Below are 24,204 nucleotides of genomic sequence, written 5' to 3' on the forward strand. Positions count from 1 at the left end.
AGCACCTGGATACTTAAGCCAAGTTTCATTATTAAACCAGTAGGAGTTTCATCCATCTGAAAAGATGCTTCAGAATATCTGCCTAGTTGCAACAAAAAACAACACGTGACAACCAACCAGATTTATACCAAGCCAGAAACAAGTTTTAAAAAGATTACTGTATTCCCCAGAAACATTATACTTGAGGGAAAAGTTAAAGCAACTTCAAGCTCCTTTATGCCTTTCGCATACTGAGTAAAAGAAATTGCTTCTACCACATATGCAGGGAAAAAAAATCAAATCCCCTTCAAACCGGTAAAGGTAATCCCAGAATACCCGTGGCTTGCTCACAATACCGCGGGAAGCCTCGGGTGGGGCCGCGTTTCGCGCAGCTCCCGGCACGCCTACAGCTGTCCCCTCTCTCTGGAGATAGTTCGTGAGGACAGGCCCGAGGGAGGGACGCCCGCACGGTCCGGGTCCGAGTCCGGGTCAGCCTCGCCTCACCTCAGCTTTCAGCCGCCGCCGCCGCCGGAAGTGGGGCCTTGCCTCCCTGCCGATTGGCCGGCGAGAGGCGCACTCTGATGACGCACTTCTGGCGCGCCCGACGTCTCTCCTCGCGGCAGGCGCGGTGCCCGCCATCGCCGGGGTGCAGCGTGTTCCGTGTGCCCCGAGCCCATCGGCCCTTCCCGAGCCTTTCCCGCTGAGCCCTCGCCGGGCCCGGCCCGGCCCGCGCCCCGTGCGTCATGGCCGCGTACAAGCCAGTGGTGGTCCAGGCGTGCCCCAAGCTCGGGGAGAAGATCACGCAGGACACGCTGTACTGGCGGGGATACAAGGTAGGAGGAAGCGGCCCAACAGTCGCAGTTACTGGCCCAGAATGCCTTTTTTACTGCTTTCGTGCAATTAATTTTTTTTTTTTTAAATACGCATGGGTTATTTTTTAACCTCAAAACACATAATTAATGAGTCAGTTGTAATGCGTGTATTGGAAAAAAATTACAAGAGCAGGAGTAGCCTGTCAGAAGTGAAACTCACTATCATTGTATTTAAGAACCGTTTTGATTCTAATGGAGTCTTGAGTTCTTTGTAGGAAAAAACAAATTTTATTATTCTGTTTTCATACTTGGTGGTGTGCTTATGTGTATTTAATGATATTTTTCACAATTTTTTTAGACGCCTGTTCAGATAAAGGAATTTGGTGCAATAAATAAAATTGACTTCTCCCCAGTCCCGCCATATAACTACGCAGTCACCGCATCCTCGAGGGTAAGTGGCTTTTCCGAGGCTTTTATGCTCTTGTCTTTCAGCTGGTGTCACACAGGGAGATGTAACGCGCTCTTGTTTTCCCAGATCCACATCTACGGCCGTTACTCCCAGGAGCCCATCAAGACCTTCTCTCGCTTTCGGGACGCCGCCTACTGTGCCACCTACAGGGACGACGGGCGCCTGCTCGCCGCCGGCAGCGAGGACGGCAGCATCTGCCTCTTCGACGTCAGCGGCAAAGCACCGCTGAGGCAGTTCGAGGGTCATACCAAGTAAGGCAGAATTGGGTTGTTTTGTTTGCTGGCATAAGTGTCTTTGCTGTACTTGCATATCACAGACTCAACCACAGACCGAATGGTTTGACATTAAAGACTGTCTTGTTCCAACCCCCCTGCCACAGGGCAGGGACACCTGCTCCTAGATCAGGTTGCTCAGAGCCCCATCCAGCCTAACCTTGAACACTGCTAGGGAAGGGGCTTCCCCATCTTCTCTGTTCAAGTGCCTCAGCAATATACAGCGTTTGTGTGAAATTACAGTCCTGTGTCTGCTTCACATGCTGCTGAAAATCTGAGTAATACTGATTTATGTTGCTTTTGATTGTCTCTCGTTGGTCTTACTGGAAAGTGGATTTTAAAGTTAAATTAAAAATGAGAATGAATTTTAAAAAAAATCTAAATATAAATAAAGTATGTAGAAGACTTAATACATTTTCCATTTCACGTGGGTGTGTCTTAATAAGTTGTGTAGCTAGTCTTGTGAGTACATTTCATTGGTAAGCACATTTTATTTGATGCTGGTAGGAAAAGAACTCTAAAAAGTGTCTAAACAAAAACAATGAAGAAATACACCAGGAAAAGCAGAAATTCCTTAAGGAAAGGTTCAAAAACCAGAAAAAGTCCACGATAATGGTATCGTGGGATGGGGAAGAAGTTAGGAGTTCTGATGTATCAGTGAGGCAAAGACAATGATAATGCTTCAGCAGACTTCTGTGCTATGAAGGATTAATGTGTGTTTTATCTACATAAAAAACCAAAAATCCCCCTTTCCATGGGGGATACCCAGACTGACCTCAAGAGTGTTTCTGTTTGTGGTCTGTTTGCAAATTGTGTGTTGCATTCTAACGGCTAGATTAACTCCACACCTGTGCACACCTGTGTGTTCTGCCAACATCTGTTGGGATATTACAGTGATAATAAAAACTTCAATAGCGATTCTAAAGGTCAAGAAGATAGTTCAAAGCAGCCAGGCTTAAAATTTACTGTTATAAAATGAGGCTTTATAAGTTCTAATATTAAACACTGCACTTCTAGGTTAGAGTACTTTAATAAACTCTTCATACAGACTAACTTCTCTTGAAACATGAATATATTTTAACTTTGGGTATTGTGGACTTTATTTTCTAGACCAGTTCATCTAGTGGGCTTCCTGTCTGACAAATACCGAATATTTTCTGGTGGTGATGATTATTCATCAAATTTGTGGGATATTCCAAGTGCCACAGAAATCATATCTTATAGTGAACATACTGACTATGTGAGATGCGGCTGTGCAAGTAAAGTGAATGCAGATGTCTTCATAACAGGTTTTGGTTTATTTTCTGCTTATACTTCTTTTGGATTGAATTGAAGAAAAATGCTGATTATTTTTGGTGCATTAAAGTCATGTTTATTGTATTTTAGTCATAAAGGATCAGTGTGCCTATGCAATGCTTACTTTGTTGTTTCCTCTTTTTGCCTGCTTTTTAAGCTTGACACAGATGTTTTAGGGGAAACTGCAGGAATTGAGTTTTAACATCTTTTTGGTTTAGCCTATTAGGGTTAACAGAACTTTTGAAAGAAAATACTGTGAATATGTCCTTTGGCTGGGAGTGACTGAAATGTTGTACCAAGTTTCTGAAGCAGGACACTAGTCTGTACAGCCCATAACTGGCAGATTCAAAAGTGTGAGGTCATGTGGAGTTACTTGGAACTAGTTGCTTTTGGTTTTCCTAGCAGTAGCTTTGTATCAGTCTGTGGGAAACTGGGAAAAACAACCTAGTATTCCTTTTTTCAAGAGGCACAAGAGGCTAGGTTTTATCAGGTTGCTTGATATTTATTGTTATAAGTACACTTGATTAATGGAAGCGAAATAAAACTAAACAAGTTACTTTTACAGACTGATGTGTAGATAGGGCTAGAATTAGAAAATCTATGTTGCCCCAAGGCTGAAAACTAACCAAAGTAAATCACAAGGTGTTTTTACATCTATGGTTTAAAACTATTGCTATTAGCCAGGAACTCCTTCAGATGGTAGGACATGGCTGTTTTAGTTCCTGAACTAGTTGAAATTATGAAATTGATTTATGCTGGTGTCTGCAGGTTCCTATGATCACACTGTGAAGCTGTTTGATGCACGAACAAAGAGTAGTGTCTTGACAATAGAACATGGCCATCCTGTGGAGAGTGTGCTTCTCTTTCCGTCTGGTGGACTTCTAGTATCTGCAGGTAATTCTATAAAATCAAATATCTTTTCTGTGGTCCTCATTTGAGAATTACTTAGTCTACGTATTCTTTGTGTGGTGTTTTAGTTTGATAATTACCTGGTAAGTGGTAAAATAGTTGGATTTCTCAAATATCTTCTGTAGGAATCTGCGTTTATCTGGCAGATGGAAGTAGGGGGTCTCTTCTTTTTGTCTTTGCTTTGATATTCTTGTAGTTTCCACTTCCCTCCCCACTCCCTCCACCCCCTCCAAGTTATTTTTAATAACAATTTGCAGACTCAAATTGGCCCACTTCTAAATTGAAGAAATTAACATACTTAGGTTTTGAAAAAATGGGACTGTGTCTTTCTCTTCATATTGATAAGCTTTTTTAGTCTCTTGTTGCCGTTGCATCAGAAGTACTGTAATCCCATAGTTTATAGATAATATTTTTGTTTTGTAATGAATATGGCTGGAGAATGGTTGAGTCATTCAGCTTCATTCAGAATGGCCTTAAAAAAGAGCAGACTTGTGCCAGGAGATAGAATGGAAGACGATGGTAAGTAGGTATAGAAAACTGTTAGGAAGTAAAGGTACATGTGAAGGAGATACTGCATCACTCTGTGAAAACTTCTTCAGAGAAACATAAATGTAAGACTTTCGTGTCCTTCCTCTTCACAGGAGGTCGATATGTCAAAGTTTGGGATGTACTAAAAGGCGGACAGTTACTAGTTTCACTTAAAAATCACCATAAAACTGTAACTTGTTTGTGCCTGAACAGCTCTGGACAAAGGTTATTGTCAGGATCCCTGGACAGGTTGGTAAATTTTGTGGCTTCCTTATGTTTGCATTGTTTAGGACTTTTTTTCTTTGAAGACATCACTATTAACCTGTGTGTGGTTTTTGGGCTTTATTTGAGAATATGGTTTGGGGCCAAGGTACCTACTTGTCCCTGCTTTTGCAGATCTAAATGAGCTTTGAAAGGTTCCTTCCAATTCAAACTGTACTATGATTCTATGATACACCTTAATCTTTTCCTCTCACTAATCTATATATCAATAAAGGATTGTGTGTGCTGTTTGGGAATGCATATGGGGAACTTCTAAGTGTTCAGTTCTTTAAATCTCTAAACTGACCTCTCCAGTCTTTGTAAATTAACTATTCTTAACTTTTATACAGTTTAAATAGCTATTAGTATTCACTTGTTAAAAGCCTGGTTTTTGTGTCTCTCTGCTGTTGTTTCTTGTACCCGAGAGTGCTTGTGAACATGACCTCTTTGCTTTTTTGTTTGGTTTCAGTTGATGAGTACTGGTACTTGATGTTTTGTCTCTGAGACATTAGAAATATGAAGTGATCTGAAATGAAAGTGGATCTGTTTTCTTCTCCCTCCTGTATTTCCTAGCATTTCTCAGGCATTATGATTACACAACACTAAATTTTATCCTTGTAGGATAACATTTTGTTTTCCAGTTAGTTAAAAATTTCATGCTTCCAACCAAATCCTTAAGGGGCACCTTGATACAAGAACATCTATGGATTTACTCCCAGAAGATGCTAGTAGATTTTGTATTTAAAATTTAAGAACAAATTTGAAGAGATGCTTTCTTAGTGTTTTCCCAATATGCATTTCTGAATTCAACTATTCAGTACACTAAACCAAGTAGCCTTTGGTTTCTTCTTCTGTTCTCGACCCATTTTCACCTCTTTTGGGACAGCAGCAATCCCAACTTGACTTGTGGGTACCTTTTAACAGAATATTACTGTTGCAGGAGTAATACCTAAGAAGCTCAATAGTAGTCTGAGGAGTGCATTGTATTAATACTCAGTTTCCTTAAATGATCTGTAGAAGATGGGAGTGATGAAGTGCCTGTGAATTGACTACAGTAGAGCTTTACTAACTATGTTTTTACCTGTGCTCTTCTGTGTAGGCATGTGAAGATTTACAGTACTACATCCTACAAAGTAGTCCACAGCTTCAACTATGCAACATCCATCCTCAGTCTTGCGTTGTCGGTAAGTGCATTAGAAGTCTTCCTAAACAAGGTCATTCTTGATACCTGATAAGTCACTAAAGTAAATAATTGTTGGTTGCACAGCTACTGGGTGTTCCCGAAGAATGCCATGCATGCAAAGTAGGGTGATTGAATATGTTATTCCTGAGTAACAAACACTAAGAAGTTTTGAATGTAATAGAATCAAATACCATGTTACCTGACTAGATCAGTACAAAATCTTGTGTTTATAAATGACAGTGTACATCATAGGAGAAGTATTCACTTTAGAAGGAAAGTCCTTTGAGTTTAAGATTGTACTCACCTTTTACCTTTCAGGAATGGTGTAAGTCCTTTTGCATGGCAGCAAAAAAACCCAAACAAAAAGTAGTTAATTTGTTGAGAAATTTAGAATAGGGTGTGAACTTGCTTTAAAAATTGGTGGTGTCAGGTTGGTCTGAGGAAGAAAGAAGAAGGGTGTGAGCATAAACAAATTTGTTTGTGAAGGCATGTCTTGGAGGCAGACAGCAGAGACTCTTACAGTTCTCTAAAGCACTTGATTTCCCGTGGATAAGTGACCTCCTGGCCAGAAATTTGGAGGCTAGCACCAGTTTTTAAACTACACTGTGGTCATGTAGTACCCCCTTATGTAGCCTCTGAAGGACACATGAATGGGCCTGTGAGGGATCTTTACTACCTTTACTACTTTATATTTTCCTGCTTTTCTGGAATGTAGTAGAAAGTGTGTGTGGGGAGTATCTTAATTTCCTACCAGATTACCTAGGGAGCTGAGCTAAAATGAACTTGGAATGTTTTTTCTTCTGAAGTGAAGAGTACAGAATCCATAGCCTTTTAAGACCCTGTGGCATCTGCAAAATATGCAATACCTGTAGTTTAGCATCTCTAGAGAGTGTATAATGCATCTTTTAAAACATAATCTTGTTTTCTATTGACTAAAAATTTTGAATTTTAAATGGGCATACAAGAACATTCTAATACCTTTACTTAGTCAAACCAAAGGTGGGTCTAATTCCAGATGCTGCTTCCAACTGCGGCCAGCCATAAGTAAATGCATATAGAAAACTAAACGCAGGGCAAGCGTGATGATATTGTTCCAAATTCTATTTTCAGATGAGAAACGAACTCATCAAAATGTAGTTTGGTGTAATTCAATTAATTTCTATTGTGTAAGCCTATTCAGTCTCTCCTTGAGCTTGATTGAACTTGAGAACTTCTTTAGATTCCTTGTCAAGGACTTCCACATTTCTGATACTTGTGTGAAGAGTTCCTTTTATTCCACTTGAATCTTCATAAGCTTCAACTGATGCCCTTAAATGAGCCATTCACCAGCTGATCTCCATCTATACCTGTTATAATTCTATAGGCTGTTATCATGTCATAGAATGGCTTGTGTTGGAAAGGTTATATAGTCGTCTAGTTTCAGCCCCTTCTGCACTGGGCAAGGACATCACTAGACCAGGTTGTTCAAAGCCCCATCCAGTCTGACCTTAAGCACTTCAAGGGATGGGGCATCCACCATTTTTCTCGCAGAAATTTATACCCATTTCATTATATAAGTGAAATGACATATGCCAAGGACTGGTGTTTTGAACAGCTTTCACTTGTTTCTCAAAATCCTGCTGTTTCATTATAGCTTTGCTTTCTCATAGGGGTTCTGTTCATGCCTGCTGTATGGTACCTAATAGCCAAAGGTAGTTGTATGCCGTTGGAAAAAACAAAATTTGGTGGTTACAGAAGGATGTTAGTGCATAATTGAGTTTGATTCATTAGTCAGTCTATAATGTTGCTTATGAGCATAGCCTTTTTTCCTGCTTTGAACAAAGTATTCAATCTCAGAACCTCAAAGAGGTGCCTTCCACCTTAAGTCATCTATGATAACTGTGATTTGGACGTTACCATGAAGCATAAAAATAAAAAAAAATTGTGTATGATAGAGCATGCATGCATGATAGAGCACAAATAAAACACTGGGTCCTAACTCTGTGATTTTGTTGTGCTAGCCTGAAGATGAAACCATAGTTGTAGGCATGACCAATGGGGTGCTGAATGTTAAACACAGAAAACCAGAAGAAAAGAGTGAAAACACTCAAAAGAAGAGACAACCAGCATATAGAACCTATGTGAAAGGAAGAACTTACATGCCAAAACAGGTATGATGTGGTAAAAAAATATGTGCTGAAACATTGCTGAAAAATTGGTTTCTTTGGAGGTGCTAAATTGGAGAAAGGGAAGGGAGGGAATATATAAAATTATTCATGGTAATATATGTAATCCATTATGTGAGTGTGTATGTGTATTTGTCTTACTCTGAACTCTTTTTTTTTTTTGAATTCTAGGAAGATTTCTGTGTCAGCAAACCTGTAAAACGTGTTTTGAGAAAATACGATAAGCTGCTGAGGAGTTTTCAATCTTCCAAGGCTCTTGATGCAGTACTGGAGGTGAGGCATTGGTTTTTCTTCTTAACAGAGTTTTGTGCTGTCACCTAATGTTAATTTTCCCTGTCATACTAACTTTATTTTAGTGTATAACTAGGAAGGAATCTAGGTTGGGTTAATTTTCCCTGTATGTCATACTAACTTTATTTTAGTGTATAAATAGGAAGGAATCTAGGTTGGGTTCTGTTTTTGCTTTGCTAACACCAGCCCTGTGTGTTGTGTGTAAAGATGTTGCTTTGGTACTAAACTCTTCTTACGTGTGTCCAGCCACCCATCATGCTTCATACTCCTGAAGTCACGGTTGCAGTCATGCAGGAACTACATCGCAGAGGAACACTGAGAAGTGCCCTTGCAGGCCGGGACGAGAAGCAAGTTAATCTCCTGCTTACCTTTGTGGCAAGGTATTGTTTTAGCATGAGTTCCTTCTGACTATTTTGACAGTTCTATTTCCTGATGACTTCCCACAGAGTTTAAACAAATCACGGGTAGAACACAGGTACTCCTGAAATCTCACATGCCTCTTCTATTCCAATACCAAGGTTTTGGGATAGGTTTGAAACAGTTTACCTGTTAGCACAGCACAGTTTTGCTGATAGTGTGAGAGATTCTACTTCTTTGCCAGACATTCTACCTGTAGTCTGTTATTCTCCATCTCTGTGATGAAACTTGTGTTTTTATGCACTCAAGGCTTTTTGACACTCCTTCAACCCCCACTGCCTTCCTGAAAGGAGGAGGGTAAATGTGGGTTTTTTGACTTGCATCTCTGACTGCTGTTCTGTGACGTCTCTTTATCGTAAAATATTTGACTGTATGCCTATGTGAGAAAGCTGCTTGTTGTTGGTCGAGTGCAGTACAAAATTTTACAAAACAGGTAAAATTGGAATGTCTTCTAATTTTGCAGGCGTGTGATTGAGCCTAGATTTACTCCTGTGCTGGTGACTGTTGCTGATATGATCACTGGTAAGACAACACAAAAAAGATGCTCAAAGCCATATAGCTAGCTTGCTATATAATTGAAACAAGATTGAAAGTGCTACATTTTTAAGAAACCAAACCCTTATGGCTTTGTTTCTATGTATGGATTTAGTGTCAAGAGAATGATCCTAAAAAGAGGTATTTCCAGATAACTTTGACCATAGTCAGGATTCAGTTTGCATAGGCTGCAGGAAGCTCCTCGTTGTCTTGAAGTTCCTTTGATGCTTCATGTTTCTTATTATTTATTATCCTCTTATTCAGCGAGGTAAAAATAGTATTTGAAGTCATAAAAACTTCAGTTTCTGTTTGACATATTGCCCCTGTAATTACATGCAACCACTGCTTTCAGAACAGACAACATTAAAGTTACCTTATTTTTTCAGAATGTTGGATTTGTGCTAGAATCCTTAAATGAATCTCTAACTATCTAATACAATTTTTTCCTTTTTATACATCTATGGATTCTTAACTGATATTTTTCTCTACAGATATTTATCAGCCTGTGGTTGGGCAGTCAGCAATAGTTGATAAACAGTTCTTGAAACTTCAGGAAGCTATTGGAAAAGAAATTGACTATCAAGAAGAACTACTGGAAGTTCTGGGAATGATGGATACACTGTTTGCTACTTTTACTAAGAAAAAAGATACCTGTCTGGAAGAGAACAAAAGTAATGGTGTTACAGAGATCATTGAAACAAACATGAATTTCTGACACCCATCACAAAAAATTGTCACAATTGTGAACTTGAAAGATGACCTATTCTCCTGGTAACTTCTTATACTAGTGACTTTCAAAATAAGCTTCTCTGTGTTGAAGTTATGTCTTTTAAACTGTGTTGCTGAATAGGCTTGATTACTGAAGACAGAGGACATTTTCAGGGTTGTCCATACAATATTTTTCAAACAATTTAGTTTTAAAGTTTTATTTCAGAGTTACACAACTTCTTAAGGATTTATATGGCCTGATTTTCAGTAGCAGCAGGGCTGCAGGGGTGGCTTCTGTGAGAAGCTGCCAGAAGCTTTCTTCATGTTTGGCAGAACCAGTCCCTGGTGGCTCCACAGATGGATGTGCCACTGGCAAAGGCTGGGCCAACTAGAAATGGTGATAACAAAGTTATTGTGCAGTTGTAATTGCAGCCAGAGAAGAGCAGAGTGAGAAGATATGAGAACAGCCACCCTGTGGACACCAGGGCCAGTGAAGAAGGAGGGACAGGAGATGTTCCAGGTGCCAAGATTCCCCTGCAGCCCATGGTGAGACAGCCCTGCCCCTGCAGCCCATGGAGATCCATGGGGAATGCAGAGATCCACCTGCAGCCCATGGAGGACCCCATGCTGGAGCAGGTGGATGCCTGAGAGGAGGCTGTGACCCCATGGGAGACCCATGGAGAGGGGGGCCCTGCTCCCAGGCTGGAGCAGCCTGTCCTTGGAGGACTGCACCCCGTGGAAGTGTGAGCCACACTGCAGCACCCTGGGGAGGACTGCTGCTCATGGGATGGACTCACACTGCAGAAGTTCATGGAGATCTGTCTCCCATGGGAGGGGACCCCACAGTGCAGCAGGGGAAGGACTCCTCTCCCTGAGCAGTGGGAGAAGCCACAGGTCCTGAGCTGACCTTAACCCCTGTTCCCTGCCTCTGTGCCACTGGGGAAGGAGGTAGAGGTGGGAAGGAGGGAGGGGTGGGGTGAAGGTGTTTTTGAGGGTTTCTTTTACTTCTCATTGTCCTGCTCTACTTTTGTTTATTAATAAATGTAATTAATATCTCTAAGTTGAGCCTGTTTTGCCCATCATGGTATTTTATGAGTGATCTCTACTGCTCCATATCTCAACCCATGAATCCTTTGTTATATTTTCTCTCCCCTGTCCAGCTGCAGAGCTGAGTGGGAGAGCAGCTTTGTTGGCTGCCTGGTGTCTGGCCAGCACCTTCTTCCAGTGCTGTCAGCAGTCAACAGTTTTCAATTTTTATTTCCCAGAAAATAATTGATGCTTATGTAATTTTAATGTGTCACTGTCCTTATTTAAGGTTAATAGCCAATCTCACAACATTGGAAAAGCAAAGAAAACAGGATACACATTTGGTAACATTTGACTACGTTGCTTTTTCTCTCCCTGCTTCACGTCCATTTAAGATTTCCATGAATTCACAGTGCACAGCAGGTTGACTCAAGAAGTGCATGCTTATGTATATTGTAAAAGTTTAATTTTTTTAATGATGCATAATGTAATGAGTGAAGTGCACACCAGTAAGAAAAATTCAAGTTAAATATCAAAACTAAATTTTTGTGTATTTCTGTCACTTTCAATGTGCACAGTATGATGGAATTTGAATCTGTTGTTTGAATGCTAGGATAGTGGTTTATTTTAAATTCAAGCAGGGCTGGATCAGTATGACTGCATTGGAAACAGATGTGCCAAATGGTGTTGAGTATATGTAGTATGATACTACGGCAGAACTTTGTTCTTAACCTGTTCTGTGGCTTGAATTTTCCCCAGGCCTGGAATTTCTCGTAACAGGAATTTCTTGCAAAATTAATTTGGTCATATTTGATGTTAAAAAGCAGATAGCAGCTAGAATAGTTTTGCAAGTTCTACCTAAAATCTTAACAATTGTGACTGAAAAGCATGGAGTGCTGTCTGGTCTGTCCTTAAATTACTGTGTGGACAGTGTATGTTCTTGACTAGTAACTGGGATTTACTAGTTTTGAATACTTAGAATAATAACATAATAATGAGGAACGTGTTCAAGCAAACTTCAAACTTCTAGTTTCCTTGCTGCTTATTTAATTATTTTTATTTTTATTTTCAATTTTGTTTGTGTTAATAGACCCAAACCTTATTTTGTCTTTTAGGAAATCAGTGTACTTCTTTCAATTGTGTGGCTTAATCAGGCAGTGTCACTTAGATTTCACATAGAATTAATTTTCAGGAGTTGAGGTGGTGGGGAGGTTTATCTTGGTGCCTCCTTATTGTGTGAGCCAGTATTGCTTGGAGTTGAAGGAGCACATTTCTCTTGGCAGCATAGTTTTCTATGGCTTGAAAACCACCAGCCTTGGCATAAAGCATACTCTTAATTCCTACTGGCAGTATTCATGTCTATAGTAGGTACCCATTTCTGTGCTTGTAAGTTTGATGTGTGACTAGCAGAAGCATAGGAAAACATTAGATTAAAATAGTGATCAGCTGGACCTAAAGTGGAGAGAAATGGATTTGATGGTTAGACTCTTAAGTAGATGAGAATTTGGTTGGTTGTTTGCATCCAGAGGGTATCAATGCTCATGGGCTCAATGTCCAGATGGAGATCAGTGATAAATGAGCAGTGTTCCTCAGGAATCTATATTGGAACCATTACCATTCAATATCTTCATCAGTCACTCTGACAGGGGATCAAGTGTATCCTCAGCAGGTGTGCAGATGACACCAAGTCAAGTGGTGCAGTTGACACACCTAGAAGATGGGATGTCATTCAGAGGGACCTGGGATAGACTTGTGAAAGGGGCCCATGGGAATCTCCTGAGGTCTGACAAGGCCAAGTGCAAGGTGCTGCACCTGGTTTGAGCCCAGGCTGGGGGATGGACAGATCACAGCAGCCCTGCCCAGAGGGGCTTGGGGGTGCTGGTGGGTGAGAGGCTGGACATGACCCAGCCATGGGCACTCCCAGCCCAGAGAGCCAAACGTGTCCTGGGCTGCATCCAGAGCAGCGTGGGCAGCAGGGCCAGGGAGGGGATTCGGCCCCTCTGCTCTGCTCTGCTGAGAGCCCACCTGCAGGGCTGCCTCAGCTCTGGGGTCCCTGCACAGGAAGGACCTGCTGGAGTGAGCCCAGAGTGGGGGGGCCATGAAGATGGTTAGAAAATTGTAGCACCTCACCTGTGAAGACAGGCTGAGAGATTTGCGGTTACTCAGCCTGGGGAAGAGAAGGCTCCGGGGGACGTTATTGTGCGTTTTTAGCACTTGCAGGGAGCTGATAAGAAAGATGGGGACAGACTTTTTAGCAGGCCCTATTGTGACAGGATAAGGGTAATGGTTAAAACGTAAAGAAGGGTAGATGCAGACTGGACCTATGGAAGTTCTTTACAATAGGAGTGGTGAACAGGTTGCCCAGAACTGGTAATTGCTCCATGTCTTTGAGCATTCAGTGTCAGGTTGGATGGGGCTCTGAACAACCTCATCTAGTTGAAGTACTCTGCTTGTTGCAAGGTTGTTTGACTAGGTGACCTTTAAAGATCTCTTCCAACCCAGTTTGTTTTATGTATCTGTATTTTACGGCAATTTGATGTGTTAACGACGTTTACTACTCATGTTTTTTTCCAAGTGAATTTGCCAAAGTAGATGTGGAAACAAATGTGAGGTATCCTCTACAGAAATGGAAATGGGTTGAAAATATGAAAACACAAATTATATTAAGATCTTGATGTCTAAGACTACTAAAATGAAATTTGGAAGACCTATATGACTGACAAGTTGTATTTTGAGTTCCACAGTTCTTCCTACCTCTGCATTGAAAGTTACTATTTCTTCAGGTGACAAACTTGCCAGACTTACCTGTTCTTTGTGAGTGTTAGATTTTGTTCTGAAAAATGATAGTTTCTTTTTTCACATTTAATAAGATTTTTTTACATTATGCAAGTTTTTCAGTACCAACATAAATAAGTTACAGAGGAGCTAGGAAAAGATACTGTTACTACCAGTGTAGTGCCTGTTGTTCACATTCTGATTTTATTTAATTACAATATTACAAGATAAAACTTATTTTTTTTTTGTTTTTGAAGTAGGCTGCAGCTTGAATAAAATAGGAAAAAAAAGCCCCAGGTAAGAATTTGTAGTGTTCTCTTGTGCTTATGAACATTTGAAATGATTTACAGCAGTGCCAACCATACATGTTTTTGTTCTGCAAGTGAAAAAAGTGATTGATTTATATAAAAATCAATTAAATTTCCAGATAATTTTAATGCAATATCCTATGCTCCTGAATCTAGTATTTTGGAATATTAAGATGGAATGTAATAAACTGGAATACTTAAAATAGTTAATTATGCATTGTATTGGAGGAGATGTAGTGCTGGGTGTCCTGTTGTGGGACATCTGTGGGACATTAATATCCTGTTCTGGGACAGGATATTAATCTGCTTATATGGGAAAGGGAGCATTTATTGCACATGGCATCATCCTTGATTTGTAGGTAATTTGGAAATAACCAGGTTGTTTTGCCTTTGAAATACAGTTAATAAGTCACATTGCCCCAGAGCAGATAGTTATAGACAGAAAGCATGTTGGTTACTGTTCTTTGAATGTGCTTTTCGTAGGAAACATTCTTGCAGCTCTTTGTTGCAAAGAAGGAATACCTCCTTACCCCAGAACATGTGGCTCAGGAGCATAGTTGGTATGAAATGTAACCAGAAAAGAGACTTTTCTAAACAAATTCAACCAGAATTGACTAGGATTCAAAAAAATAGTGAATTAAAACTTCCTGTTTTCAGGCACCTGAATTACATGGGGGAAATGGAGAGATGAGCTGGTTGGTCATTTTGCTGCTTTTGTCAAGGCTTCAACTGAACATCCCCAACAAAGACAGTAATATCTTCCCTGGAATAATTCTACCAATGAGTGAAACTTTTATTGCTAGATCATGTATACATTCTAATTTCTTGAAGGCATTTCAAGATATAGGCGTGAAGACCATGCTGCTAGAATTTACTAAGTTGTATTGTTTGAGTTGTTCAAGGTCAGATAACTAACAACATGAAAACTCTCATTATTTTAGAAAATACTGAAATACTTATTGTCTAACATTATGATCAAACTGTATAGAGTGTTTAAGAAATAAGAAACTGAAGCAAACTTATAAAAATTAAAATCAGAGATAACTGGTCCGTTGCTTGATGGGGTCAGTTACCTCACAAATGGGGAGGTAGAGCAGAGGGATTGAATGCCTTCTTCACTTGTGTCTTCAACACAGGTCATAGGCTGTGGCATCCACACAGGTGTCTCCAAGAAGGCCGTGACTAGAGGGGCAATGAACTCCCCAGCTGAGTCTAAACTTGTTTGAGGCTTCTTCAGCTGGATGTGCATAAATCTATGGGCCCCAATGGGAGTGATCACAGAGTACTGAGAGAAGTGGCTGATGTTATTGCAGGATCTCTCTCCCTTACTATTCAGCTGCCCTGGGAGTCTGGAAAGGTCCCATTCTTCTTCACGTGGCAAATACTGTCCCAGTTTTCAAGAAAGGTGAGAAGAAAGTTTGGTAATTACAGGATTACCAGTCTCACTGCAGTGCTTGGTAAAACTATGGATATAAGTCAATCCAGCAGTTACTGAAAAGCAGTGGAGTGACAATGCAGTCATTTGTCACAAACAGCAAGGGCTCATGAGGGGAAAGTCCTTGACAAATTTAATTTCCCTTTGTGTCAAGCTCCACCATCTAGTTAATGATGGGAAGCCAATGGATGTAGACTTAAAATTTTGTAAGTTCACTTGGAGAAGTTTATCTAAGCTGTGGCACTTGGGGAGTGGGGTGGAGTTAGAAGAGGAGTAGGAAGAGTAGTAAGCAAGTACTAAGTAGTAGTAATACTACTAAGCTCGAGAAAACACCTCACTACCTCCTTGCTGATGATACTTTCCATTTTGTAACATTACTTTTTTTGTGTGTGTTGAAAGCTAAGCATTCATCTAAACATTTTGGTCCTTATTAATTAAGGTTGTAATTGTCAAATCAGATTCCTTACCTTTAACTGTTTTCAATAGCCAATGTATTCAAGCAGAAACCATTTGGTACATCATGAAAAACTGAGTAAACGTTACCAGTGACATAGCCCTAGGCAACAGTAATTTGATTGATGTTTGGATGTTTTATGAATCAGAAGACAGTCTCTGCAGTGTGTGGTTTTTTTCCCTTTGTTACATGAATATGGTCTATAAAAATTTATCTATCAAACTTTAGCTTTGCTAGATACATAGTCCCAAAACATACAAAAAGCTTGCCTAAGTCCTTATTTGCATGATAGAAATGCAGGAGGTGGTTTCTTCTGGAACTGAAACCTGAGAGTATCTTATAATAATATTACGTTGTTACATTGGAAACTATGTAAATTAACCTTTAGATAACGATTTTCATATCTTTTTCAGTTGTCAGTATTTGGCATTGACATCCTAGGTCTACAGCTGCTGCAGATGCCCCTATGTTTGTATGCTTTTCTAAGATAACATGCAGGTGGGTTGCTTGCTATATTCAGTGCTGAGTGAATGTAGCAACTGAAGTAAAGCAATACTTAGGTATGCTTCCAGTAAAGTATGCTGGGGCTGGATGTAGAGGAAAGGTGCTACAAGATGGTTGCAAGCCATCTTGCAAACCTGGCTGTACACCATCAACCTGTACCTCTTTTCCTCCAGGTAAGTTTAACTTTCCAAAGTCCTGATGACACCATAACCAGCAGATTCTCTCTGTAATTTTGGAGTTGTGGACTTTTGTGCCTGCTTCCTTGCATAGCCTTTTTTTATGTGATGAACCATACAAAGGAAAAACAATGAAAAGTTTCAAATTTTAGAAATGAATGCACACCTGTGTGCATTCATGAACATGGCTGGTAATGGGGATGGTAATGGGGTTTTCCTGGCTTCTTTCTCTCCTTCAGGGATTTGAGAGGTAACTCACTTTTCCATAGAATTAACAGGGGGCAATGTCTTCAAAGAAGAAATATTCATATGAACAAGGCATGTTCCCCTCCTCCTGCATCTGAAAACACAGAACACTTGGCTTCAATGACAACCTTCTTAGACTCTTTCACAGTCGACGGGGGGAGTGGGGAGGGTCCCTGTCCCCTTTCCCAATGGTAGCGTAGTTAGGGACTTAACTCTCTCCCCGCAACGCCTACCCTTCTTTCCTCTCCCCTCTCATCTTTCTCCTTTTTTGGTTATGTGTTCAACACTGCTTCTTTATCGGTTCCCAACAGCTCTTAACAGGTGCAATGAACAGATCAAATAAATTGTATCTAAACCATACGTAACACCAAGTAGAAACTGAATGAACACTTATCGTCCGTTTACCCCCGTTCTTTTGGGCTGAAGTAAAATCCTATTTCATCTCTCGCAGGGAGGAATCTTTTCGACCTCTACTCTGTTACAGCAGTCTAATTTGCTTAATATTGGTCTAACGCTGCTGTTACAAAGAAAGTATGCTGTCAATCTAGAGTAGGTTATGAATAAATATACAGTGCAGCAAGAAGAAACTTGGTAAGTCTCTACCCCCAGTCTGGTATTCGTAACTCCACACCTTCAGTGCCGCACTGTCCTTAGCTAGTGAAACAGGTTGGCAGAAAAGCCTCAGGGTATCAACACAAGATGGTTTGAAGAACAGCTGAAGTTATGTATCACGTACACGTGGCAGCTGAGAATCTAAGATGTGGTTTGGTTTGTGGGGATCCAGTGCACTATGCAACACGAAACACGTGTGGAAGGGCCGGGCAGCACGCTGATCAACCAGTGCCTGGCGTGGGCAGCTGCCAGCCCAGCGCTGCTGCCTGCGGGAGCGCGGCCCGGGGAGCGGAGCGCTCCGAGCGGGAGCTGCCCCCGCCCGCCCCGCCGCGGGTCCTGCGCTCCGCCGGGAGAGGGCAGCGCTCCCCGCCCGGGGCCGGGGCCCCGCGGGGCTCTCGCCGTGCATTCCCTGTCGCGTCGAGCTGCCTCGGGGGTCTGCTCCCGCGGAGCCTCCCTGCGCCGGGGCTGTCACAAAGCGCCTTTGTTCCCCGGTCCCGCGGGCTGCCGGGGCGGGGGCGGCGCATCCGCGGGCCCGGGCGCGTCCCGCAGCGCTCCCGAGGGCGGCTCGGCAGCGCCGCCTCCCTCCCTGCATCCCTGCCTCCCTCCCTCCCTGCCCGGCGGCGGCGGCGGAGCCGGGCCCGGGACACTAGGCGTAGGTAAGGCGGGCGCTGCCCGCGGAGGGCGAGCGCGGCCCGCGGCACCTGCTGCCCGCAGCCCCGGGGCCGCCGCGCTGGGCGGGGAGCGTGCATTGTCCCGAACCTTCGCCGTCCCGCAGCGCCGGGCTCCGAGGGGCTGCGGCGATGTTCCGCAGGCTGGGACCGCGTCCCGGCGCCGCCCTGCGCGGTGCACCCGGGCGGGCTGCGCTGGTGCCCGCGCAAAGCATCGGCGTGCCCTGTCATTCCCCTCCCAAGCCCCAAAAGGTGTAGAAAAGGGGTTTGAATAGGGCTTCGTTGGGGTTTTGTTGTTGTTTTTAAATATATGTCGTTGTTTTAAGTTAATTATTTTGCCATAAAAGCCACTCTCCCCCCCCCCCCCCCCTTTTTTTTTTGTCCCAGTGAGGACAAGCTATTTAGTCTTGATCATAAAGGCGCTTGCGTTACTCATACAGAACAAAAGAAGTTTTTAACTTTGTTACTCTTCACTTTTTTAATAGTCAAAAATATAAAGGAAATGAAAGTTTTTCTAACAGTACAATTCTGAGAAACACCTTTCAAAGCAGTTCTTGGGAGTGTTTTGTTGGGGCACTTCTGTACACAGCTTAGAGATGTGCCAGGCTCTAAAATCCTTCATCATTTTTATGGACTTAACTCTTGCCTCTGTGTCTGATACTGTAAAGAAATGGACAAAGTTCTCATAAATCTTATAAGGCACATAGATGTGACTGAAAACCTACCAGATGTTTTATTTTACAGAAGTAATTTGCTCTTTACTGCACATTGTGGTTGTAGGATATCAGGAGGCATTTTACTAAGAGGGATTTTTCTACATAAGTAAAATATCCTGTGAATTTGGGATGAAAAATTGACAGGACAACATCTGGTGAAAATATTAGACTGCTTAATTGCTTTTATTTTTCCAGAATGATGTTTGAATATTGACTGAAACAAGGAAAGTGATCGTGTAGGTGTGTCTTGATAATAGGCAATTCATCCTGCCATCTCAGTTAACTTGTGAATAGACATTTATGCCGATGATTTACAGAATTTTCAAAAACACAGCTTTTCCTACCAACTAGTTGAGTTGTTATCTTTCAGGTGTAGCATCATTAAGACAAGCAGATACCACCAAACTACATTAATACTTAAAAGAGGGCTGTAAGGTAGAATAGTTGCCCTTCTCAAAGGAAGCTGCTGCTTTGATTGTCAGAATTAAGTTTAATGACTTTTGATATAAAAATTTAAAAAGTGTAGAGTTTGTTGCACAGTTCTAGCTGTTCATGAAGGTAGAGTACCAGTTACAAAAGTGTCATTAAATACACAGAATATCGTCTTGCTTTGTTAGTTATAGTGGTTTGGTGGATGGCCAAGCCTGAGGGATGATGCAGTGTCACAAGATAGCACTGGAGCCCCCATTTGAATGCATTTGTAAAACTGAAAGTTTCTGGTCCATTTCTTTGCTACCTGGTCATTAAACTGTACAGCTGTGCTGCATGAACTCTTGAAAGGGTTTGCTGTTGCTCTGGTTCCATGGCTTCACGATTCACAAACTGATAAATGCTAAAGCCATTAAAAATTTCATAATTCGAAAGCTACTGTCTCTGTCAAAATGAGTGTTGAAAGGAATGAGACAGGTGTCTCACAATGTTATCAAACATATTTTGTTTCAGTAACCTTAGTAATACATTTGGTTTTATTTTTGTCTTTCAGTAATGTATAACCCACATCTCACATTTTTAAGGTTTTTAAATTCTAGAGCCCCATTTTTTTTTAGCTGAAATGAAAATGCTACATTAAGAATGTTAATACAGGAATACATAAAGAATGTATTTTGCCAGCCTCAACAACAGGCTTCTGTCAGAAGATCCATTTTTTCCTAGAGTTTTTTCTGTGTTCTAAAACCCTAGACTATTCCTCAGAGGTGAAGAAGTGTGATTCTTTTCTCTGAGACTCTTAAATTCCCTTCCAATGATCACAAAATGGCTGTGTTTTTAACAAATTAATTTGGATGTATTTTAGTATTTCAATAGCCCTGATCGAGGTGATTTTTTTAAAAATAAGGTTTAAGCTTCTGTTTGTCTCAAATTGTCGAAGAGTGATATTTTAAAAGGTGGTTAGCTGCATTTCTTCAGTTGCCTTCAAGAGCAGCTAATGTCTGGTGAAGGAATCAACAATCTGTACTTAACAGACTGTTCTGTACCGCATTTGACCTGGTGGCTGTGCAGTGTAGCTCCTGATGCTGGGGAAGCTGAGAACAAGCCTTCGGTGTACTAACATAATGTACCTCAGATGGAATCTATAAATTCGGGAGCACAGTTTAGTTCCATTTGCTGTGCTTTTATAGCTGGAGCTGTGGGATGAGTGTTACGAATGGCCAATGGCTTGTCTGTGAGCACCATACGGAAGTCTCATGGCTTTTGAAGAGTATATACATCTGAGAAGTATAAACAGACTGTTTGCAGGGTCAAAATAATAACATGGTGGTAATGGTTAGTTACACAGAGAGAGCTCAGTAAAAGACCTCTTGATCTGCATGTGCTGCTAGACTTCTACAAGACATTTTGCTAAGACAAGTATGTTGGATTTTAAAGCATTACAAATGATGCTCTGGGGATTCCTGCCTGCCTCCCAGTGGCCTCTGGGGTGGGATGCATCCTTGCTTTATTGTCTTGGTTGACCACAAATAGAGATTTAATGTGCCTGTCTTGATATAGTTATAGTATAATAACTTAATATAGTTACTATACTATAACTGTAACTAGTTATAGTTCCTGAACCTACCTAGCTGTAAGTTCAGGAAGTGCCCTTCTGTGTTTAGGAAAATGCTGATGATAGACAGTAAGAGCTGGGACAGCCAATAATAGTCACAGTGTTGCCTGGAAGGAAAACTTGTCATCTGGTAGAAAAACCTTGCTTAAAGGTGAAACTTAAATAATTCTTCCCCTTATCTAATTTCTTGACATGTGCAGAGTAAAAATCAAGTTAAATCAGTAATGGATGTTTTTATTTTACATTGGTTTATTTTCTTATTGTGGTCCTTCTAACATATCATGATAACTGGGGAACCCATGCTGTAAAATGGTAAAATTCGTAATGCTGGAAAAAATTGGAATATATGGCAGTCCCATAATTGACAAAAACTAAGTAAAATATTGGGTGAAGAATATTGGAATGATATATTCCACCTATGCATTGGAATGTCTTGCATCTTTGATAAAATCGAAATTGCATGTTGCTGTTCCTATTACTAGCTTGAGCTGGTTAGGAACTGGCAATAGCATTTGTCACTAGGTTTAAGGGGATATCATACATGAAAAAATGTTTACTTCACTAAAATGTTGGTCAAGATTTTTTGCTCCTTTTTGTATATTTACCTCTTCCTGAAATGTAACTAATATATCTGTTAATATACTTTTTTTATATTCACCTTGGCTGCAAGTTTTTCCAGTTTGTACCACGTCACAATATATGATTCCATTAAATTAGCTGCTAAACTGGGTGCTGAAAAGGTTTTTTTTTCGTGTGTGTAGATGATTTCTGCTACTGCTGTCACTGGCAGTGTGGGCAATGCCTGAAACCAGACCTGTTTGTCTGTTAGATGCCCGTTGTGCTGGTTTCTGTGTCAGAGGCACAGATGTCCAAGGAAGGGATCAGGTGTTGCTCTGTAAAATTATGTGCATTCATGATGTCAGGAGCTTGACCCTCCCCTTTCTGTGTGGGGTAGGACTGTGCCTCAGCACTGGAGAGGATTTGTCTGCATGGTACCTTATGTGTACTGGGAGCCCTGCTTTTTGTGGAGATGGGCAGTTCTTTGCTGTACAGAGGAGGTGAGTGGTGAGGAGTAAGCTGCATGTGATGGTGTCTCTTTCAGGCTCTTGATCTGAAATGGAGGTTGCACAAGCGCTGTGCTGTAGCCAGAGCTGAGTATTTCCTCCCTACGTGCATCCTCTTCTTCCTGCCTCTCCCAGCCACTTCCAGCAGCCAGGCTGAGTTACTGTAAGCCCCAGACAGAGGAAAGACGTGAGCCATTCACGTGAAACTTTTTTCTAAACAGTCTTTCTTCTAAACTCTTCAGAGTGTGAGAAAAGCGAAAGAAGCTGCTTAGTGCTGTGTGTTCACATTTATTGATTCTTCTGCAGAAAGCAATGAGTACCATTAGTATCCAGGAAACATCATTATAAGCTGGCTTGTCAGGCAAGTACACAGGGAAAGTACTGATATTCTTTCAGCATGGTTCTAGTCAGCGCTGTATGAAAAAGCTTGGTTGGTTCTGATAAGCTTATTCATCCACTCAGCATCCATGCCGTGCTAGGTACTCAGTATTTTGATTGCTCAGGCTCCCAGGGGATCCACAGTGTGATGCAAACAAAGGGCAAAGGGAAGCCAGGATGGCACCATCTCTCCAGTGAATTGTGTTTGTATTTGCCAATACAGAAGAAGTTTGTTGTACTGGTGATGCAATTTTTATCCTCCAAAAGAACAGCTAAGTGGTTTTCTTGCTCGCACTTTCTGTAGAATAGGTAGACTAGACTGGATACCTGCCTATCTCGACCTTGCAGAGGAGGAAGATGTTGAGATACATCTCTTGAGGCTTTGGAGATCAGGATAATCATTTGACAAAAGCATCCAAGAGTGGTTCTTACTCCCTTGGCACAGCAAAATGATTTGCACGTGCTCATAGTTTCTTGCAGTGGAGGTGGTGGACTTCAGTCTGGATGTGTTCCTTTAAGGACTGAGACCCAGTGTGGGTGGAGGGAGTTTTATACATTGGAATAGTGCAGTGGAGTCAGACGGCTGACTGATGAGTCTCTTGTTTCAGACAACCATGAAGTGGTGCTCACTTCAGAAAAGCAGCAGTAATTGTGAGGTGTGGGATAGATACTAATGTGTGTCATCTATTCTGTCAGTGAACACTTGTGAAAGGCTCTACCTTAAACTACTCCTTGTGGAACTAATGTTACTGTAATTTGACTTATAACCCTGTTTTCTTTTGTACCAACAGGGCTGTGCTTCCCATGCTCCTGCTCTTAAGGTTGGTTCAGGATGCTGTCGCTGGAAACTGCAGAACTTTGTCTGTTGAAGTGAGATGCCTTGGAGTCAGCTGGAGGATACTTCCTTTCTACACACAGAATAAGAAACCCCTCTGTCTGAATCTTGCTGCTGAATAGGCTGGCTGGATTAGTGTTGGCTTTGATATCTTTTCTTACAGCATGAAAGGTTTGGATTTTTTTTGGCTGAACCTTTGCGACCAGTGATTTTGTAAAGGATTTTGCCGTGTTTTAGAACTGCAGGAATTTTTGGACATGTGAATGTACTTGAATTGGTGAGCACCAGGAGATGAGGATTAACAAATTTGTGGTTTAAAAGGAGTATATGCATGGATGGTGGGTGGGTAGTCTTTGGTTTCAACTGAAGCCATGCATTTAATTTCTGCATTTGAACATAGGGAACCTCTCAAATCCTATCTGACTCATACCAGGCTGAACATATGCATTGACATGCAGTGAGCTGCACAACTGTGTTGTTCTTGGACACTGTTCAGCTGTAACAACAAGGCCACATCTGAGCTGAGACAGCCCTCTCTTAAGGCAGTCTTTTTTTGTATCCTGTTTCAGCAAGTTGAAGATGACTTGTGCATAGTTGTTGAACCCACCTTGCTGCTGTAAAGATGTTGCTTCTGGTATACTTTTCTCATTTGAAAAGAATACTACTTTTAGACTATGAATTTTCAGGGTGTAGTGAATCTGAAATATGATTATGGAAATCAGAGTTGCTATGATGACTGCTGTTGTGTTAGCTCTGGTGATTTGTCTCAGTAGCTTGCTGTTTTATGGTAGTTAAGGCAACCTGCCTTGGGGATAACTTCTATGAATTTGCTGAAAAAAAATCAACACCAAATTGGGATATTGGTGGGGAGTAAAAGTTGCTACAGTGCAGTTCAAGTTCCATTTTTTACTTCTAGAGATAAATGCTGAAATTCCCACGACTTAATTTGCAGCAGCTAGGAGTGTCTCAGCAGCTGGGCTCAGCCTGGCCTGTTTTGTTCACTGTTTCTGGTATCTGAAATGCATGCGAGATGTTAAGTAGTACCAGCCACCCCTCCTCCAGCCTTACATGGGCATCAGCGTTTTCTCATTCTGGAGAGATTTGGGACAATTGGATAGCTGATAAGATTCATACCTTCCACC

The 24,204-nt window shown here is 41.4% G+C and overlaps 3 protein-coding genes across 25 annotated transcripts in view; 2 read left to right on the top strand and 1 right to left on the bottom strand.

The window, feature by feature from the left end:
- ANKRA2 (ankyrin repeat family A member 2) overlaps positions 1-550 on the bottom strand; it is a 28,671-nt gene extending 28,121 nt beyond the window's left edge. For 3 of the 12 annotated variants that reach the window (XM_086866742.1, XM_023943661.2, XM_023943666.2), the window contains exon 1: positions 484-550. The gene's annotated coding sequence lies outside the window, so the exon portion shown is untranslated. Of the gene's footprint in view, positions 1-315 lie in introns of all 12 variants that reach the window. The other 9 variants (XM_086866743.1, XM_023943662.2, XM_086866746.1 and 6 more) reach the window with 3 other exon arrangements.
- Positions 516-10,884, top strand: UTP15 (UTP15 small subunit processome component). 2 transcript variants are annotated; one of them, XM_023943443.2, is made up of 12 exons: positions 516-812; positions 1,150-1,242; positions 1,327-1,511; positions 2,643-2,821; positions 3,597-3,722; positions 4,379-4,514; positions 5,626-5,710; positions 7,710-7,859; positions 8,046-8,147; positions 8,412-8,545; positions 9,046-9,104; positions 9,608-10,884. In XM_023943443.2, the coding sequence occupies exons 1-12, from the start codon at positions 723-725 to the stop codon at positions 9,829-9,831; spliced, it is 1,563 nt and encodes a 520-aa protein (XP_023799211.1). In that variant the 5' UTR covers positions 516-722; the 3' UTR covers positions 9,832-10,884. The 2 variants fall into 2 exon arrangements, with proteins under 2 accessions (XP_023799211.1, XP_023799210.1); XM_023943442.2 differs by having other exon boundaries at positions 568-812; positions 1,150-1,511.
- A 7,004-nt stretch (positions 10,885-17,888) lies between these two features.
- Positions 17,889-24,204, top strand: part of ARHGEF28 (Rho guanine nucleotide exchange factor 28) — a 115,879-nt gene continuing 109,563 nt past the window's right edge. For 4 of the 11 annotated variants that reach the window (XM_086866703.1, XM_086866712.1, XM_086866717.1 and 1 more), the window contains exons 1-2: positions 17,895-18,016; positions 23,019-23,048. The gene's annotated coding sequence lies outside the window, so the exon portion shown is untranslated. Of the gene's footprint in view, positions 18,017-23,018; positions 23,340-24,204 lie in introns of all 11 variants that reach the window. The other 7 variants (XM_086866702.1, XM_086866715.1, XM_086866716.1 and 4 more) reach the window with 6 other exon arrangements.

This window comes from Cyanistes caeruleus, chromosome Z (assembly GCF_971803275.1).
Source record: "Cyanistes caeruleus chromosome Z, bCyaCae1.hap1.1, whole genome shotgun sequence".
NCBI lineage: Eukaryota > Metazoa > Chordata > Aves > Passeriformes > Paridae > Cyanistes > Cyanistes caeruleus.

Excerpts from the sequence above, each read along its gene's own strand:
- UTP15 (XM_023943442.2), top strand. The coding sequence starts at position 723 with ATGGCCGCGTACAAGCCAGTGGTGGTCCAGGCGTGCCCCAAGCTCGGG. Across the intron at positions 3,723-4,378 it reads TGGACTTCTAGTATCTGCAG|GAGGTCGATATGTCAAAGTT; the intron begins GTAATTCTATAA and ends TCCTCTTCACAG. Across the intron at positions 7,860-8,045 it reads GAACTTACATGCCAAAACAG|GAAGATTTCTGTGTCAGCAA; the intron begins GTATGATGTGGT and ends TTTGAATTCTAG.